Source organism: Ursus arctos, unplaced genomic scaffold (genome assembly GCF_023065955.2).
Source record: "Ursus arctos isolate Adak ecotype North America unplaced genomic scaffold, UrsArc2.0 scaffold_37, whole genome shotgun sequence".
Lineage (NCBI taxonomy): Eukaryota > Metazoa > Chordata > Mammalia > Carnivora > Ursidae > Ursus > Ursus arctos.
Genome location: NW_026623053.1, coordinates 12,107,689 through 12,126,623, shown reverse-complemented (window position 1 = coordinate 12,126,623; position 18,935 = coordinate 12,107,689). Strand labels below are relative to the sequence as shown.

The 18,935-nt window shown below is 35.5% G+C and overlaps 1 protein-coding gene and 1 pseudogene across 4 annotated transcripts in view; both read right to left on the bottom strand.

The window, feature by feature from the left end:
- SCFD1 (sec1 family domain containing 1) overlaps positions 1 to 18,935 on the bottom strand; it is a 98,053-nt gene that overhangs the window by 15,788 nt on the left and 63,330 nt on the right. For all 4 annotated transcript variants that reach the window (XM_026513539.4, XM_057306477.1, XM_057306478.1 and 1 more), the window contains 4 exons: positions 14,251 to 14,321; positions 12,141 to 12,220; positions 7,968 to 8,030; positions 2,538 to 2,613 (listed from right to left, as the gene is read on the bottom strand). In XM_026513539.4, coding sequence (XP_026369324.1) covers positions 2,538 to 2,613; positions 7,968 to 8,030; positions 12,141 to 12,220; positions 14,251 to 14,321 — 290 coding nt within the window. The remainder of the gene's footprint in view (positions 1 to 2,537; positions 2,614 to 7,967; positions 8,031 to 12,140; positions 12,221 to 14,250; positions 14,322 to 18,935) is intronic.
- On the bottom strand, positions 2,621 to 7,965 carry LOC113266092 (40S ribosomal protein S6-like; annotated as a pseudogene).

The following is an 18,935-nucleotide window of genomic DNA, read 5'->3' as shown; positions in this document are numbered from 1 at the left end:
GAGAGAGAGAATCTTAAGAAGGCTCCATGGCCAGCACAGAGCCTGATGCAGGGCCCATTCGCACAACCCTGAGATCACGACCTTAGCTGAAATCAACAATTGGACACTTAACCGACTGAGCCATCTAGGTACCCCCAAAATCAATTTATATTAATAATTTATATGCAAGACTGGTCAACTTTTGAAAAAAAACTGAACTGTGGCAGCTAAACACTAACAAAGAGAAAACATCAGAACAAAACCATACAATTTGTTCAAACAAAAAATTTCTGTAGCTCAATAAAAGAGGTATAAATAAAATTTAATCAAATAAAAATTGTTTAAAAAATTTGTTTAAATTTTAAAAATTTTTTTGTTAAAAATTTATTGTTTAAAAAAATTCCCAAGCATAGTTTTTAATGTTTTTGGGAACTGTTTTAGAAAAAAAGGTAAAACATTATCATGTAGGTTAGCAAATAAATCTTTAGTAGTCAAAAGCCTTATTATAGACATAGATTTGAGACAAAAAGGTCTCACACACATGAATATCATAAATTAAGGATCACTGTTTCTAAAATCCTCAAATTTCAGATATATGAACTAGCAATTTTATTTGGAGGAAAAAAAATCTATTTCTAAAAACCCTTACTGTTTTTATGACCACAATAATATTTTGTGATATTAGTCACTGGAAAAGTTTAAACAAAAGCAAAACTGAAATAAAATATGCACAGAAATTAAAAAACAATCTAAGAAAAGTAATATAACTTTATACCCAAAACAGTTAAAAAGTTTTTTTTTTTTCCTTTAGTTCTCCTAGAATTAGCCACTTGTTGCCCTATATTGCCATCTGGTCTATGGTGACTATTTCTAACTCCCCTGTTGCAGCCCTGGGCTTGGGATGATAATGTGATGCTGAAGTCAGCATTGAGGCTGGGGCAAGAGTTGCTGCTATCCTGATTATCAACACACTGGACAGTGAAAACTAGTATGTGGACTTCCTTGAAGAGCACGCTTACCTTGAAGACTATTAGCCAAGTAAAGAATAAGATGAAATGCGTGGATACCAGAAACACATTGGGAATGATGTAAGGGACAGAAAGTTGTCAGTGAAGTAAAGAAAGGGAAAGGGAGGGGGAATAAGAGCATCTATTTCCAAAATTTTGAAATTATAAATCAGAAAAGGATCTATGGGTGAATCCAATATTCACATCAGTATCTTACAGATGAAGAAATGATAAAATATATAGTGTTTTTTCCCCCAAAATTATAGCATATTAATGGCAATAAAATCAAGAAAGATTACATGAACCCAATAAAACTAAGTTCTCCATCACTCAGCTTCAACAATGATCAACTCATGGCAAACCTTATTTCACCCACTTCCTACTTTCCTAGGTTGTTTAAAACAAGTCCTCAATATAAAATCATTTTAGTCATCAGTATTTCAGTACATATCTTCAAGATATAAGAACTCAGAAAAAACTATAACACTACTAGCATACCTAAAAAGATTAATATAATTTCTTAATACAGTAATATCTAATCAACGTTAAAACTTCCCTGTTGCAAACATTTTCTAGTTTTCTTGTTCAAATCATAATCTTAAGGGCCATACACTACAATTGGATGATACACCTCTTTTTTTTAAAAAAGATTTTATTTATTTGAGAGAGAAAAAGCATGAGCAGGGGGGAGGGACAGTAGGAGAGGGAGAAGCAGACTCCCCGCTGAACAGGGAGCCCTGACAGTATAATAATTAAAAAAGAGTCTCTTGTTCTAGAAATGTTTAAACTAATAGAAATCCATTTTAAAAGTTACAGTGTCCTAATATTCTAATATTGAGCAGTATAATGATGGGAGGTCTGGGGCAATTTGGGAACAAAGAGGAAAGAGATGACCAGAGAAGAGACTGCTAGAGATGAATTCTGTCACTTTCACACTTGTAAAGTTTTGAGTACTTTATGCCTCTTAAAATCTCTAAATATCATTTTGTATTTCTTATCTGAATGTTTTAAACTATAAATGAAATAAAAACAATATTTATTGTCTGCTTGTAAGAGCTTCGTATACTTTCTTTATCAGGCAAGGTAAGTTTCATGCATCACAAGTATTGGCTATCACATAAAACCACCTGAATGATGTTCACAGATTTGGAATTCGTGTGCGGATAACTGTACAAAATGTGATGAATAATATAGCACAAACTTGCATAATTCATAAGTCTTATTTTACTCTGGCTTGTTTGCTAAAATAATCTCGCTTTTAAAAATGAATAAACAAATAAATCGCAAGCAGTGGAAATCAGTAGAGTTAAAAGATGTATCATCTAGGGGCACCTGGGTGGCTCAGTAGGTTACACATCTGCCTTCGGCTCAGGTTGTGATCCCGAGGTTCTGGGATCAAGCCCTGCATTGGGCTCCCTGCTCAGCAGGGAGTCTGCTTCTCTCTCTCTCCCTCTGCCCCTCCCCACTGCTCGTTCTCTCTCTCTCCTTCTCTCAAATAAATAAAGTCTGAAAAAAAAAGTTACCAGAATGTTTTCTAATAAGTATACTCACTTGCTGTTTCAATACAAGATTCTTCACTCCTTCCATAACAAACTGTGATCCTGTATTCATGACTCGTGATAGGAGACTAGGAGCAAAAGAAGATCACACTAAGTACAAATATCTTTCCAATTTGTTACAGATAAAATATTTGCCTGATTATACACGACCTGCTGATGCTCACTGCACCTACCACTTTTATTCTCACTCAACAGAAGTGACCTGAGAATTTTTGCTTCCATAGATATCACTGCCGTAATTTTATCTAACAATGAAAGTGATAAAATTCTGACTAGTCAATAATTGTTCATCAAATGTAAAAATAAAAGCTGTCTTCAAATAAACCTTTTAATTGCTTAGTCTTAGCTATATAGGCATACCTTGTTTTATCATGCTTCACTACAGTGCACTTTGCATAGTGGTTTTTTTTTAAACTGAAGGTTTATGGAAGCCTTGTGTTAAGGAAGTCTACTGGCACCATTTTCCCATCAGCATTTGCTCACTTCATGCCCGTGTGTCACATTTTGGTTACTCTCAGAATATTTCAAACTTTTTCATTACTACTGTATTGGCTATGGTCATCTGTGATCAGTGATCTTTCATGTTACTACTGTAACTGTTTCAGGATGCCACAATCCTCCCCCATGTAAGACAGCAAACTGAACTGATAAATGCTGGGTGTGCTCTGAATGCTCTATCAACTGCCTGTTCCCTTGTCTCTCTCCCTCTCCTTGGGCCTTCCTATTCCCTGACACACGACAATATTAAAATCAGACCAATTAATAGCCCTGTAATGGCCTCTAAGTGTTCAGCTGAAAGGAAGAGTCACATGTCTCTCACTTTATTTTTTTGATGTCTGATCTTATTTGTTACTCTTAGACAATCTCCTTTTTGACTGGACTCAGAGGTCAAAGCTCTCAGAGAGGACAGCCTCTGTCTCTCGGCAATCGGATCTTGGTGTTTTTCTTTGGCTTCCCTCATTCTCCTGGCCAAAAGTTTAGCATATTCTGCAGCTTCTTTCTTATTTTTCTTAATACACTGTTTCCTCAGAGCAACATGCTGACATCTGTGTCGGAGGACACATGGAGTAACAAGATGTTGAATCTTCGATGCTTTGGTTCCTGGTTTCTCACCTTCCTTGTTTAGGGGCTTTCTTACAACATACTGGTTGACATCATCTTTAGAGAGACTGAAAAGTTTGCAGATTCTGCTAGCGCGTTTGGGCCTCAAGCAATGATGCCCAGTAGTATCACTGAGTCCAGGATTATCCCTTCCCCCCCCTTTTCACAATGACCAAGGTGAGAACAGTGAGATTGGCATCCACAATGCAACCTCAAGCAGATTTGTGCTTTCTTTCTTCAGTCTTCCTTGGTCTCTCTCTGGTCCCCCAGAATGCTCCTTACTCAGCAGCAGGCAGACATGGCCATGGGTCAAGACACCTTGCTTTATGGAGAAGCCTTGTTTGTCACTGCCCCCACTGATTCAGACCACATGATCCTTCTTCACCCAGAGCATCAGCAGCAACTTCCGTGGCCACATGCTTCTCATAAAAGAGGTGAGGTTTGTGTTTATCGTCCGCTTGAATGAGTTTCTGGCAGCCAGTAGCTGGGAAAGAGATGTTCAGCTTCATCCTAAAGAAGCCTACCACCTCTGGGCCCCATGAAAAAGAGCACATGTCTCTCACTTTGAATCAAAAGCTAGAAATAATTTATTGAGGAAGAAGGCATGTTGAAAGCTGAGACAGGCGGAAAGCTAGGCCTCTTATGCCAGTTAGCCAAGTTGTGAACATGAAGGAAAAGTTCTTGAAGGAAATTAAAAACGCTATTCCAGTGAACACATGAATAAGAAAGCAAAACAGACTTATTAATGATATGGAAAAGGTCTGTAGTCTGAATAGAAGATCAAACCAGCCATAAAATTCCCTTCAGCCAAAGCCTAATCCAGAGCAAGGCCCTCACTCTCTTCAATTCTATGAAGGCTGAGAGAAATGAGGAAGCTGCAGAAGAAAAATATGAAGCTAGCAGAGGTTGGTTCACAAGGTTCAAGGAAGGAAGTCATCTCTATAAGGTAAGTGCAAGGTGAAACAGCAAGTGTGGATGTCGCAGCTGTAGCAAGTTATCCAGATTTAGCTAAGGTAATGAATGAAGGGGGTTACACTAAATGACAGTTTTCCAATACATACAAAATAGGACTCCTACTGGTAGAAGATGCCATCCAGTACTCTCACAGCTAGGAGAATTCAAGGCTTGGCTTCAAAACTTCACGGACAGGCTGACTCTCTTATTAAGGGCTACTACAGCTGATGATTTTAAATTGAAGCCAATGCTGATTTATCATTCTGGAAATCCCCAAGATTTATCCCTTAAGAATTATGCTAAATCTACTCTGTGCTCTAGAAATGGAATAACAAAGTCTGGATGACAGCACATTTGTTTGCATGATTTACTGAGTATTTAAGCTCACTGCTGAAACCTACTGCTCAGAAAAAAATATTCCTTTCCAAATATTACTGCTCATTGACAATACACCTGGTCACTCAAGAGGTGTGATGGAGATGTACAATGAGATTAATGTTGTCTTCAAGCCTGCTAACAAACTATCCATTCTGCAGCTCGTGGATCACAGAGTAATTCTGACTTTCAAGTTTTCTTATTTAAGAAACTTATTTCGTAAGGCTATAGCTGCCACATATAGTGATTCCTCTGATGGGTCTGAGCAAACTAAATTGAAAAGCCTTCAAGGTTTTACCATTTTAGATGCCACTAAGAATATTCGTGATTCATGGGAAGAAGTCAAAGTATCAACATGAACAAAAGGTGATTTAGAGGGGTTCAGGACTTCAGTGAAGGAAGTAACTGCAGATGTGGTATAAACAGACAACTAGAATTAGAAGTGGAGCCTCAAGATGTGACTGAGTTGCTGTAATCTCATGATACAACTTTAATGAATAAGGAGTTGTTGCTTACAGATGAGCAAAAAAAGTAGTTTCTTGAGACTGACTCTACTCCTGATGAAGATGCTATGAAGACTGCTGAAATGACAACAAAGGATTCAGAATATTCCATAAATTTTGCTGATAAAGCAGTGGCAGGGTTTAAAGGACTGACCCCAATTTTGAAAGAAGTTCTACTACAGGTAAAATGTTATCAAGCCCTATGCATTGCTATAAAGAAATTGTGAAGGACAATTCCATTGATGCAACAAATCTTACTGTAATCTCATTGTAAGAAATTGCAACAGCCACCCCAACCTTCAGGAACCACCACCCTGATCAGTCAGCAGCCATCAACATCGAGGCAAAACCCTCTACCACTAAAAAGATTATGACTTGATGAAACCTCAGATGATGGTTAACATTATTTAGCAATAAGTTATTTTTAATTAAGTATGTACATTTATGGGGTGCCTGGGTGGCACAGTCGTTAAGCGTCTGCCTTCGGCTCAGGGCATGATCCCAGTGTTCTGGGATCGAGCCCCACATCAGGCTCCTCTGCTAGGAGCCTGCTTCTTCCTCTCCCACTCCCCCTGCTTGTGTTCCCTCTCTCGCTGGCTGTCTCTCTCTGGCAAATAAATAAACTCTTAAAAAAAAAAAAAAAGTATGTACATTTTTTTGACAATATGCTATTATACCTTTAATTGACTACAGTACTGTGCACACATAACTTACACGCATGAGAAACCAAAAACTTAATTTTGAGTTGCTTTATTGCGATACTCGTTTTATTGCAGTGGTCTGGAACTGAACTTCACCACAGTATCTCTGGGGTATGCCTATAGTTTTTAGGCAAATTATAATTTGAAGAGAATTCCCTGCTTTCCTGATTGCCTTAAGGCTAAAATAATAAAATTAAAGACAGTAAATAAGATTACTTGTTTTAGGAATTCAAAACACACAAGCTGAAAATATGTGAGTGTAAGTATTACGAGTAGGTCAAAAGTTACTATTTTCTCTACATCACAGCAGCTAGATTAGTCCTGTGTTTATACGATCTCCCCACAATACATCTATCATATAAAAATGTGAAGCACAACGTACCTAGTGAGTTTTACCTCAATTCTGAAGAAATGTTTATTGTCTGAATTTTTAACACTAACAAATGACCTGCCACATTGGGTTTACATTTGTAGCTTAGTCTCTCACTTTGGATCAAAGCATGCTTTGTGGGATAGAATGGTATTCCTGTATTATGATATCAGAAGGCTAGGGATATCCTTCAAATCAAAATTTTCCTATCACACATTTTATTAAAATTCTCAAGTACAAAATCCATAAGAAATCTAATAGGCTTTAAATATTCAGTTAAGATCTTAAGACATGAAACTGGAAAGTCTATTAAAAACATGAGAGTAATTTTCCAAATAAATTTCCTTTTCCCTATCTTGTCCTTACTTCTCTCTGAAATGAAGAGCTGGACAAGATGGAAAATCCTTTCTTTAATAGAAACAAGAGAAAGTAATCTTTGTTGAAGTAAAGAGTTCAGAGCCAATTCCCTGGTAACAGGCAACTCTGAGTGGTAACCTGCATAGCACTGTATGAAGGTGAGGCTAGCTGGATTCATTTTGTCAAGCACTTACAAGGTCCTGCCTTAGGCTGAGTGTTTTTCCTTTTTGAAAATTGTTTCATTAAAACCAGCAGCTCAGGGTGAGGCTAGAATAAAACTGTTTTCTCCTGCACTACTTGTTTCTTTTCCTAAATTCTAAAAATTAAGGAATTTGAAATAAGTATGGTATAAAAAAGAGTAGTTAGAATTACCTTGTTCAGCTACTCTGAAAATCACACACACTATAGGAGTCTCTGGAATCAGAAGTCAGACCCAGTTCTGGGGACTTCCTCCTTGTCATTTAACAGTAAGCCTAGGTGTATCTTGAAGTTGTCTTGAGTGCCTAGCTCCAAATCTATATTACTTAGCAACACTGATATAAGAATAGCTTTAACCTTCATATAACTTCTGAAAATGAAAAATGTCATGTTTTAAGAAAAAGGAAGCAGAAGAAGCCAACAGCTCATACCATGTAAAATATATTAACTTTCATTTTAAAATGAGAATTTAAACTTAAGGAAGGCAAAAGCATGTTGACATTCATAGCACAATGAAAACATTCTGAATTCAAAGTGTCAGTGTGTTTCTGGGTGCCTAGGTGGCTCAGTCGGTTAAGCGTCTGACTCTTGGTTTCAGCTCAGGTTATGATCTCATGAGATCAAGACCTGAGTCAGGCTCCCCGTTCACGGGGGAGTCTGCTTGAACATTCTCTCCCACTGCCCTTCCCCCAACTCGTGCTCTCTTCCTCTCTAAAATAGATAAATCCTTAAAAAAAAAAAAAAAAAACCAAAAAACCCAAGCCCCCCAAAAAACAAAGTGTCAGTGTGTTTTTAAGGCATTTGAGTCAAATTATGGCCTGGAGTACCAGACTTATTCAATCAGAAGTATTAAAAACACTTACCCCATTGGTTTAGTGGTAGTGTTACCATAGCTGGCAGGAGCTGAGGCCATCTTGGCAAAAGCCCTATGAAATAAGAAAGTTATATTAGAAGTTGATTATCATAGCTAACATTCAGCAGCACAGAATTAAAAACTCTATTTAGACTGTAACTTTTACTATGCAGACATTTTCTGAAAATAGTAATCAGTTTTCAATACAATGTTTCAGTACAATCAGCACTGGAACAAGTATATAAATACTGATTATATGATTTGTAATCATGTAAAATGATACCCAAGTACAGTATAATTAGTACTGAAACACTGAGATTCTTAAAAAAACACAAATGCATTCATTTCCCAAAGTTCAAGATTTTTTTCCTTTTATTATATCTGATCCTTAACATAAAACAGACTTGCTGCCTTAAAAGAACAATCACATACTGATTAAGTCTCTTTATTGTTCCCCACATTCCATACTCCCTCATCCCCAGACACATCTTTGCTCACGCTCTCCTTTGAGGGGGATAAACTGCTTTCTTCTCCAACAGATACTGTGCATTTCCTTCTCAGACTCAGTTCAAAACCACTTTCTTCATTAACACTATTCTAATTTTACTACCCAATGATTTCTCCTTTTAAGAGTTACATTCTACGACACACGCTTTTATATTTAATTGCATATAGTCATTTATTTTCAGTCTTTCTAAATGTTCAGAATCTAATTAACTAAACTACAGAATTCTTGAAGGCTGGGCAAAAAGATGGCACTTAGATATATTTTTAAAAATATTTCCCTTCTGAGAATATGTTCACTGTAGAGAATCCAGAAAACAGTATGCTCCCAAGAGAACCCTACCACTTTAAGGATCACTATCAGGATTTTTTTTTTGTATATTCTTCTAATCCTTGGATATTTGTATATATAACATATAGACTTTCAAAAACAAGATTGATATCATATTGCAAATACTGTTCTATAACATTTTAACAGCATACCATAAATATTTTCATGTGACCCAATATTCTATTATAATAATCCTAATTATTTCAACTTTTTATAAAAGGAAAAAAGTCTACTTAAATATGAGAAAATTTCATGAGAGTAAAAAAGGAATGAGAATCACTAAGATGTGATAGTTAAGATGCTAAAAATACTCTATATTTCAATCTGGACAAAATTTACTGATAATACCACCAGAGAAATCCCAAACACAAAAATCGCAATCTTGTTCAGAAAGGAGGATGTGAATCAAATGTTTTCAGAAATAGACTAGAATTTCTGCCTTCAGCAAGTATTTATTTTTTCACTAGAATCAACTATATCTAAATAATAAAGAAGGTATATAATAGGGGCGCCTGGGTGGCACAGCAATTAAGCGTCTGCCTTCGGCTCAGGGCGTGATCCCGGCGTTGTGGGATCGAGCCCCACGTCAGGTTCCTCCGCTATGAGCCTGCTTCTTCCTCTCCTACTCCCCCTGCTTGTGTTCCCTCTCTTGCTGGCTGTCTCTATCTCTGTCGAATAAATAAATAAAAAATCTTTAAAAAAAAAAAAAAAGAAGGTATATAATGGTACATTTTTATGGCTGAACATTATGTAAACAATAAATATCACCACTGAAGAAAATTTAAAAAACCACTATTTAAGAAAACAAACAACAGGTAAATTGAAAGTTAATGGAAAACTAGAATACAAAACTATCTATATGATAGATATCATTGTCAAGACTTAAAAAATACGTGTAATGTGCATATAAAAAGATATGCTAATGTTTAGTTGTAGGCTCTGGATGATGAGATTACAGGTAAATTTTTACTTTATACCTGAGTTTTCTAAAATTTTCTTTGAAAAGTGGTATTACTCATAATTAGAAAAAAACTGTTAGAAATTACATATTTTATAACTATATAAAATGATGCCCAAGACTGGCTTTCCTCTTATAACAACAAATGTTTGATTACGGAGTTCCACACAAATCATAATGTTAAAAAGCAATGACATATGCCACACAGCCAAATGTCTAAAGGGTATGTATTATAAAAATTGTAGAAGGCAGTTTTCAGTTTCTCTTTTTAAATAGACATTTGTTGTATGTTTTTCTTACTGGAAGAACACAGTCAAATAAAAAGAAATTTGAAAAAGGAGGTGTGTCTGGCTGGCTTAGTCAGTAGAGCATGTGGCTCTTGATCTTGGGGTCATGAGTTCGAGCCCCACACTGGGGGCAGAGATTACTTAAAAAAGAAAAAAGAAGGTGCCTGCCTGACACTCTAGTTGGTGGAGTGTGCAACTCTTGATCCCTGGGTTATACGTTTGAGCCCCATGTCTGGTGTAGAGATTACTTAAAAATAAAATCTTAAAAAAAAAAAACTCATAAAAAAAAAAATCCGAAAAAGCAAACAAAAGTATAGATAATAAAAAGCACTCAAACTCAAAAACTCAGAGATAACCCCTGATAACAACTTGGCACATTTCTTAATACAATTGAGCTTGGAAAGCTATTCAATCTTGTAGTCTTAATAACTTTAAGAAATATTTTGACGGTAATGTTTGTTGTAGAAAATCTGGAAAATAAAGCACACAAAATGAAAAAATTCTACTACTTGGAGTTACCCACTATTAACATTCTAATGTATGTCATTTCAGCTATGTAATCATATGTGTATGTTCATATACACATATACACACATAGAGATGGATGGATAAATGTATAGATAATAGAGATCATTATTGTAAAAATTGTCATCTAAGTTTTGGCTCAAGTATCACCTACTCAGAGACTTTCCCTGATCTTCTCGACAAATTTAACTCTCACACCCAAGTTAAGATCTTATCACTTGCACTCATATGTGGAATTTAAGAAACAAAACTGATGAACATAGGGGAAGAGAAGGAACAATACAGTAAGATAAAAACAGAGAGGGAGGCAAACGATAAGAGGCTCTTAACTATAAAGAAAAACTGAGGGTTGCTGGAGTGGAGGTGGGTAGGATGGGGTAACTGGATGATGGGCATTAAGGACAGCACTTGATATAATGAGCACTGGGTATTATATGCAACTGATGAATCACGAAATTCTACCCCAGAAACTTCATAATACACTGTAAGTTAACCAACTCGAATTTAAATAAAATCTAAAAAAAAAAAAAAAAAATCTTATCACTTGGTGTTATTTTATCACTTAGTATGGTTTAACATTATTCTGTTCATTTTTTGCTTATTGGTTGATTCATTGTTCCCTCCATGTAAATTCAGTGAGCATAGGGGCTTCCACATGTTCACTATTGTATTTCCAATGTCTAGAAGAATCCCTAGGCATAGAGAAGAGGAATCAATGAAATCAATGAATAGTGTTATAAACTATTTTTTCACTTTATCATGTAACATATACATTTCCAGTGTTATATTAAATAAGTCTTCTACAACATGTTTTTTTCAATTGTACTGTATCTTATGGAAATTCCTATTGTAGGACATTTAGGCTGGCTGCTTCTAAGATTTTACAACACCAATTACTTCTTTGGTATAAAACCTTAAGAGCAGAACTGTATGGTCAAACATTTTTTTTTTAAATTATTTTTACACCATCTAGCGAAAATTGTGACAATTTATGTTTTTAATAGCAGAATATAAATGCACCAGTTAACCTGCCTATATCCTTGGCACAGCACTTCACTAAATCTTTGCCCTATGTTAATCTCCATTTCTCTATTAGTGAAATTAAAATTTTCTTCTAATGTTTTTGAGACATTTGACCCAAACATTTCAGTCTTCAATGTTCTTATCAATGAAGAAAATACAAACCTGTCTAGGAAAGAACATTATCACCATTTTATGTAATTTTTTTTTTAAAGATTTTATTTATTTATTTGACAGACAGCCAGCGAGAGAGGGAACACAGCAGGGGGAGTGGGAGAGGAAGAAGCAGGCTCCCAGTGGAGGAGCCCGATGTGGGGCTCGATCCCATAACGCCAGGATCACGCCCTGAGCTGAAGGCAGACGCTTAACGACTGCGTTACCCAGGCGCCCCCATTTTACGTAATTTTAAGTTGTGGACAGGGAGGGCCAGATAGGGAAATATTTATGCCACTGAATAAAAAAGAAAAACGTACTATTAAATTTCTTGGTAACACTGCCATTTTCTTGGGAACTCTATTTCCACTGTACTCCCTTATATAAGAAAAAAATAAAACTTACTTCCACTGTTTGATATATTGTAAGGGATTAAGGTTGCATCCTGCATCAGTTAAAGCTTTTTTGTATTGCTCCAGATCAGCCTGAAATAAGCAAAGAACGGTATCATAAAAAATTTTACTTTTGTGAAAGAGAAGACCATTTTGTTTGTTATTATTTGATTAATCAAAAAGTTAGACCAAAGGCATGAGTTTAAATTCTAGGCACCCAAGCAGAGTGGAGTCATATTTTAAATGAGTATATAAGTGAGCACCTGAGACAAAAATCACATCTAATGAAAATTACCTTTGACAGGCTCCCAAAGCACCTATCCAGTATTTCGTCATCCCTCAGTGAGTCCAACAGAGCCAGTTTTTTCTCCACTTTTGAAATACACTGCCTTTCCTTGAGATAAGCACTAAATGAAACATTTGACTCAACCAAGAATATTTTAAAACCAGAAACACAAGGGGACATTGTGACATGACACGGACTGAAGGGAAATTCAGATTCAGGTTTTCCCCTCTCACATGCACTCCGGTGGTCCAAATTCATTAACTGAGTATCAGGCGTCTTACACTTTTTAAACTGTTGTTTTCTCTTTCTTGCTATTTTTATTTCCTGATGAGCAAGTTTAGTTGAATTCCTGCACTTTGTGAGAGCCTACCATCATGGTGACTCCATTAAAAAAATTTTACAAGATAGAAATGTAAAGCTCACCTTCAACCAGAGATGTTTACTACTTTGCATTTTTGGGGCTATCGGGCTGACTTCAGTAGTCATAATTTGCTTTAAACCTCTTAATGGTCACTTAAACTTATGAAAAGACACAGTCCATACCAAAAATAAATAAAAATAAAATAACGTGGTCAAGTTAAGGGAATGTGGAATTAAGTTTTAAAATCATAAATTCTTAAGAAAATATTATAAATAGGCTATAATCCTCTCTCTCTCTCTCTCTATATATATATACCCCTGTAAGACTCCCCTAAGATATAGGTATGAGATACTTCTGAAAAGAAAACTACACTTTCATATTGAATTAAAATAAAAGCTATATACCCACAATAAAACAGAATTGCCTAAAGCAAATACTGGGTTTAGTTTACTGTTTTAACATGACAGAGATTTTTGACCAAAAGAAGTGTTATGATCTACCAGACTTTAAAAAAAAAATGCTACCAGCGAAGGAAAGAAGTTTATAACAATTATATCATTCTAGATGTCATCTCTACAATTCTAAAATTCTTTTGCTTGTTGCTCATCCAGTAAAATTTCACTAAGTTAACATTAGAGAGAGTTAGCAGGTCTCCAACCCAGCAACAACACTGATACCAAAATCACCAATTGCCTTCAAAGTCAATTACCTATACATACTTAAATTTTATTTCTTCTTCAAAAGCAATTGATGGCCTATCACAGAAAAAGAAAACAACAAAATTACCCACAATCCACTCTTCCAGTGGGGGGGGAATCTTCTAGAAAGGAAAAGCTGTCATTTTCCAATCATTCTGAGAAATTTATTGATATAAAATTATCTGACTGCAATACAAAAAATGTCAACTTTATTTTTATATGAATCATATGACAGATATAAATCTGAAGTTAAATTTCATTAAATTAAATTATAATATTTACATAACTTTTAGGAACTCTGGGTATTTTCTCACAACTAACTCCTTATATTCTATAACGAACATTAGTTTTTAAGAACCTTAAAATATTACCAAATTTTTACTTTAAAGATGAATTCATTGGAAGACATTAGTGGCCATAGCTCAAAGAAACAGAGCTTTTAAGATCATCACATAATGAGAAATAAGACCAATGTTTCAAATAGCAAACTTGGTTAACTTAGTTTATCATAGCTATTTTCCAGAAATAAGAATTTTGGCCATTTAAATCCAATTCATATTCCAACAACTTAAAAGTGGTCAGACATTTCATGAATGCATAGTTCCCTTGGTGACAATAAATATTGCTATAAAACTCAGCTGTAAATAGAAACAGCCTTAACAAATTGTTTTTCTTTTGAAGAAAGGAATGAGGTAGTTATTTGGCCATGTGATCTGGTCTTCTACTTTTAAAACAAATATTTCCCCTTCTACCCAATAACTGAACAAAGAGGACATACCTCAGAGGGTGCTTGCTGTGCACTTATATAATAAATAAGAAACAGCCTCATTTTATCTTCTGGAGTTCCTGCTACATAGGGGAATATAAATAAAAAACTTCCATAATTCTTGTTAAGTATTATGGTTAACACAAGTATATAAAAATTTAAGGCACATAAATGTGATAAGATAAAATATGGTTCTTGATTCAACTGACTTAAGATTATAGGCACTTTAACTATAACCATGTACAATACAGATATAGAAACAAGATTAAATGCTGTGGGATTAAAGGAATGGAATATAAGTATCTCCATTCTAGCTTTCAAAATGTCTATAAGAGATTTACCTTTTAGATAAAAACTAGGAAAGAAAGACAGACATAGGTAGGGTAATCATATAATTCTAAAACAGGATACTTCTGAGATGGGAAGGGGATGCCAGTAATTATTATGTAAGGACAACAGATATAAGAATGAGACTGTTCTGGGGAAACAGCTGTATGGTCATTCTAGACGCTGGGTTATGAAACTTCGGTACTTCTCAAAAGCAGGGTCACTATATATATGTCTCTTTGTGAAGGGTATTGTATCACTTAAAAGGTTTGGGAAAAGAATACATTTATATTAAAATAAACACTGTTGTATTATATAAAAAATATTTGCCTGAAATTGTTTAAGACAAACATAAGATTTCAAAGAAATTTCTTGCTTGCAGTGGGTTTGATCTGCTACTCCTATTACCCAGAGCCCAAAACTGTACAGAGAAACTCATTTATTCTCCCCTCTGCTACTGGCTGTACTCTGGTGCAAAATGATAAAGCACTGGTCAGAGGTAACTCAGTTTCACCACCAACAAATAACAATATGCACTTTCACTTCAAAGTGTATCCTAATACTCAAGAACTCGGAATTGTTATACTTTATTATAGAATAAAAACAAGGAAAATTTTTTCAAAACATGACTAATGAGGCATCAATTTTTTTATATGGTTCAGAATCCAGATAACCCTTCTCAAATTATCCTTACTCCCTGAATAAGACAAAGAATGGTAGTAAAGATCAATGATGGGTTTTCCAAAGTTCTGATATTTATAGATAAATACTATATCTGGGACATTTCGAAAATTAGGTTATGAAATTCACAGTCTTAAGTCCTAGGAGAAAGCTGCTATTTTTGTTTAGCAGGTAATTAGCCTGGTTGGTTTCAGGCCAAAGTTCCTACAGCTTTCTGTGGGTCCTAGTTCCATCATTGACTTATAGTTTCAAAACCTTCTGCAGTGCTACTGGGATCTGTCCAACCATCTAATAGCCACTATGGGAACTGGGAAACTGTCTAGCCCTTCAACTCTTAGTCTTTGGAATAATACTGTTTAGGATCCAATTCACGTATATGCAGCTCAGGGGTGAGCCCAGGAATTCATAAACAACTTTATGAGGTTGCTTTCCCGAGCTCCTTCCTCTCTACAATCTCCCTGGTAGCTTCCAATTCCCTTGGCCTTCCCTTTTTGGTGCTCCAGCCTGAAAGCTTTGGCTTTAGTTACCCTGTTCCGTTGTGCATTTCCTGCACCTATGACTAAGCAGTTAGAAGACAAAGGGAAAAAAAGCAATGAGGTTTGTTGCAGGCTCTTGGGACCACCGCTCCTAAAATGGGAGAGAAAGTCTTCCCTCCCTCAGAGTTTTAGGGGCCTGAAGATCCTTGCTATTGTTTTTAACTTCCTCAGCACAGCCTTTCTAATAGTAGGCACTTATTCTGCTTAAAGAAGAGTTCCCATTCTCTTCCTCAAGGAGAAAAACATTTTATAGTTGCGATAGGCTTAATAAAAGCCCTCAAAATTTCTGCTAAGGGTTTTAAGAATACTATCATGGTAAGAGCTGGAGAGTATCCTGATGCTTATAATGGTATTAATCACAGAGGAATCAAATGGAAATTATAAAAATGTATCCTTTACAACTGCAAGTACTCTAGAACCTACAACCAGCAGCCTAGATCCTCTTGTCACACCTAAGTTTCCACTGGAACTACTCTCAATTTTAAAGTCCGTTTCCTTACTAATTGGATATCTTAGAGAAAAGTTTTAAGAAGAATTCAGAAAGCTTTTTATCTCCCTGAACAATGTGAGAGTAAGTTGTTGACCTGCTGTCCCATCATTCCCAAATGTCAGACATTCTCCAATGTAATAAGCTCAATATAACAACTATCAAAATTAGGAAATCAGCACTGATATATTACTAACATCTAATCCTCAGATGTCATTTCAAGTTTCACCACTAGTCTCTATAACATCCTTTATGACAAAAGGATCAATTTCAGAATTATGTGGTATGTACAGCTGCCACATAACATACAGTTATCTTCTGAATGAAACAATTCCTCGGTCTTTCCTTGACTTACATGGTCTTGATGTTTTAGGAGATCACAGGCTGGTTTTTTTTGTAGAATATTTCCTCATGATCGGATTCAAGTTATATGCCTTTGGCAGGAATATCACAAGCAAAATACTATATTCTTTGTATTACATCCTACTGGGTGGGGCATTATTTCAGTATGTCTCATTACTAATGATGTTCACTGTGATTACCTAGTAAGGGTTCTATCATACTTCTCCACTGTAAAGTTAGTTTTTCTCTTTGTAAGTATTTATAGGGAGGTAATTTGAAACTAAATATTCTGTAAAACTTTAATTTATTCATTTACTGTACCTCTAGGGACTGATGGCTTCCTATTTCATTCAGTGAGTTATAAACTGTTACCATTATTTATTTTGATGCTCATGATGTCATGATTTGGCCACTGGGGGCCTCTTCAAGTGGACTTCTGCGTCTCTTTGACATGTCCCATCACTTTCTGAGTACTTTCCTTGCTTTCTGACCCAACAAAATGTTCTAGGCTCATTTTATACTTTCTCTTCCTACCTCAGCCTTGGAATCAACTACTTCTCCAATGAGTCCTAGTAGAATATGGTATTTATAAGCTAAAATCTTTACCACTGGAATACTGTTGCTCCAGCCCGGCTTAGTTGGCTAGACTAGGAATACATATATCTATATTTATTTCTCTGACAAATACATAGTGAAAACACAGGTCTACAATGGCACCTCCAATTCCAATCCAACATTACAGGGCTCATTAGAGTTTTCTTCCTTTCCATATTTATAACTTCCTTCTCTGAGAAGAGGAAACCTGGTTGCCTCTGTATACACTTATTTAACCTTTCTGTGGTATGTAACAAATATCCTAACTCTGCAGCCATTCCCTGACTGCACAGATGCCTTCTCACTCCATTTGGGCTCTGATTCCCTACAACGGACTCACTCACATGCCTGGCCACACTTCTCACCCCACTTGGACTGATGGTGGGTTGCTCCTGTGTACAGTCACCTTCCTCAATCTGTTAGGGCTTTTATATACCATGCTTTCACATACGTATGTGAAAGCATTTCACTGGGACTTTGACACTTCATGGTAGATCACCAGTCTTCCCTCTACCCCACATGTGGTTGTCCTTCTCATCCTGCTCAGGTTTCAAAATCTTGTTCTGGGCTAAAGTGGCACCAGACTTCCACTTTGCATGAATGCCTACCTTGCTCTGCCATACTTAATGTCTTTACAAATAAACTGAGAAAGTAAGGGGAAAGAAATGAGGAAGGTTCTGATTATTTTTCTATTAACAAATTTATTTGCTTCAACCTTACTCAAAACTTATTGTAAGTAATGAGGAATAGCTCTGAAGTGCTGGCTGGATTATATATTTCGCATTTTTTCATTACAAAGTGTAAATACCTTTAGGAGTTCGAGCCCCGCATTGGGGGTAGAGATCACAAGTGTAAACACCTTCAAAATGCTAGGTTCTCACTACAGATCTAGCTTCTTATACATTTTCTTATAGCTTCTTAGAAGTTTTTAGGAGTAGAATCTCTAATTACAAACAATTTGGAATTTATTATTTTTCAACTTGGAATAAAGTCTAAAACTCACACCAAACTCTAACTCAAAAACCATCACCATTCAGCTAAATAACTTGTACGCAAAATATAAACTGAACAGCTTATATACTTTTTTATTCATTTTGGAAAAGCACTGAGATTTGAATTGAAAGCTATTCTGAAATGATCACATCTCTAAAGTTTAGATAATTTTAGAGGCTAAAACCTATGCGGATCCCATGATCATTATAATTGAAAGCAATAATTACAATACATTTTCTAAGCACAAAGAATCAAATCTTGTTTTAAGAAAATCTAACATACAAATAGTTAAATGTAAATATAAAGGGATTGATTAAGAAGTTTCTTTAAAAACAAGTTCCCTAAATATTTAAAACTGAATTCAGTTTTAGATTTATCTTTTTAGGAAACTCTTTAGGGTTAAACCAAAGTAATTAGAAAGGTATCACTTAAAGACACCTGCTTTGAATGTTATACCTTCGAATCTTCCTAAAATCAGCAGAAACTGAACTTCAGATATATCTCTTTAAATAAATGAATATAACGAGTTCTTAAATACCATGAGAGAAAAGTTCAATGAAATAAAATGCAAATCATTTTTCCACTTTAGGAACTGCTTTGCTACAAACTTCTCAACAGAAAATAACTCATTTAGTTATCTCATTAGCATGGGTTGTTGGAAAAAAAATAATTCTATTCAGATTTTACTTAAATTGAAAATGCTGGATTCATCAGTTGTGAATCTAAACAGTAACCTC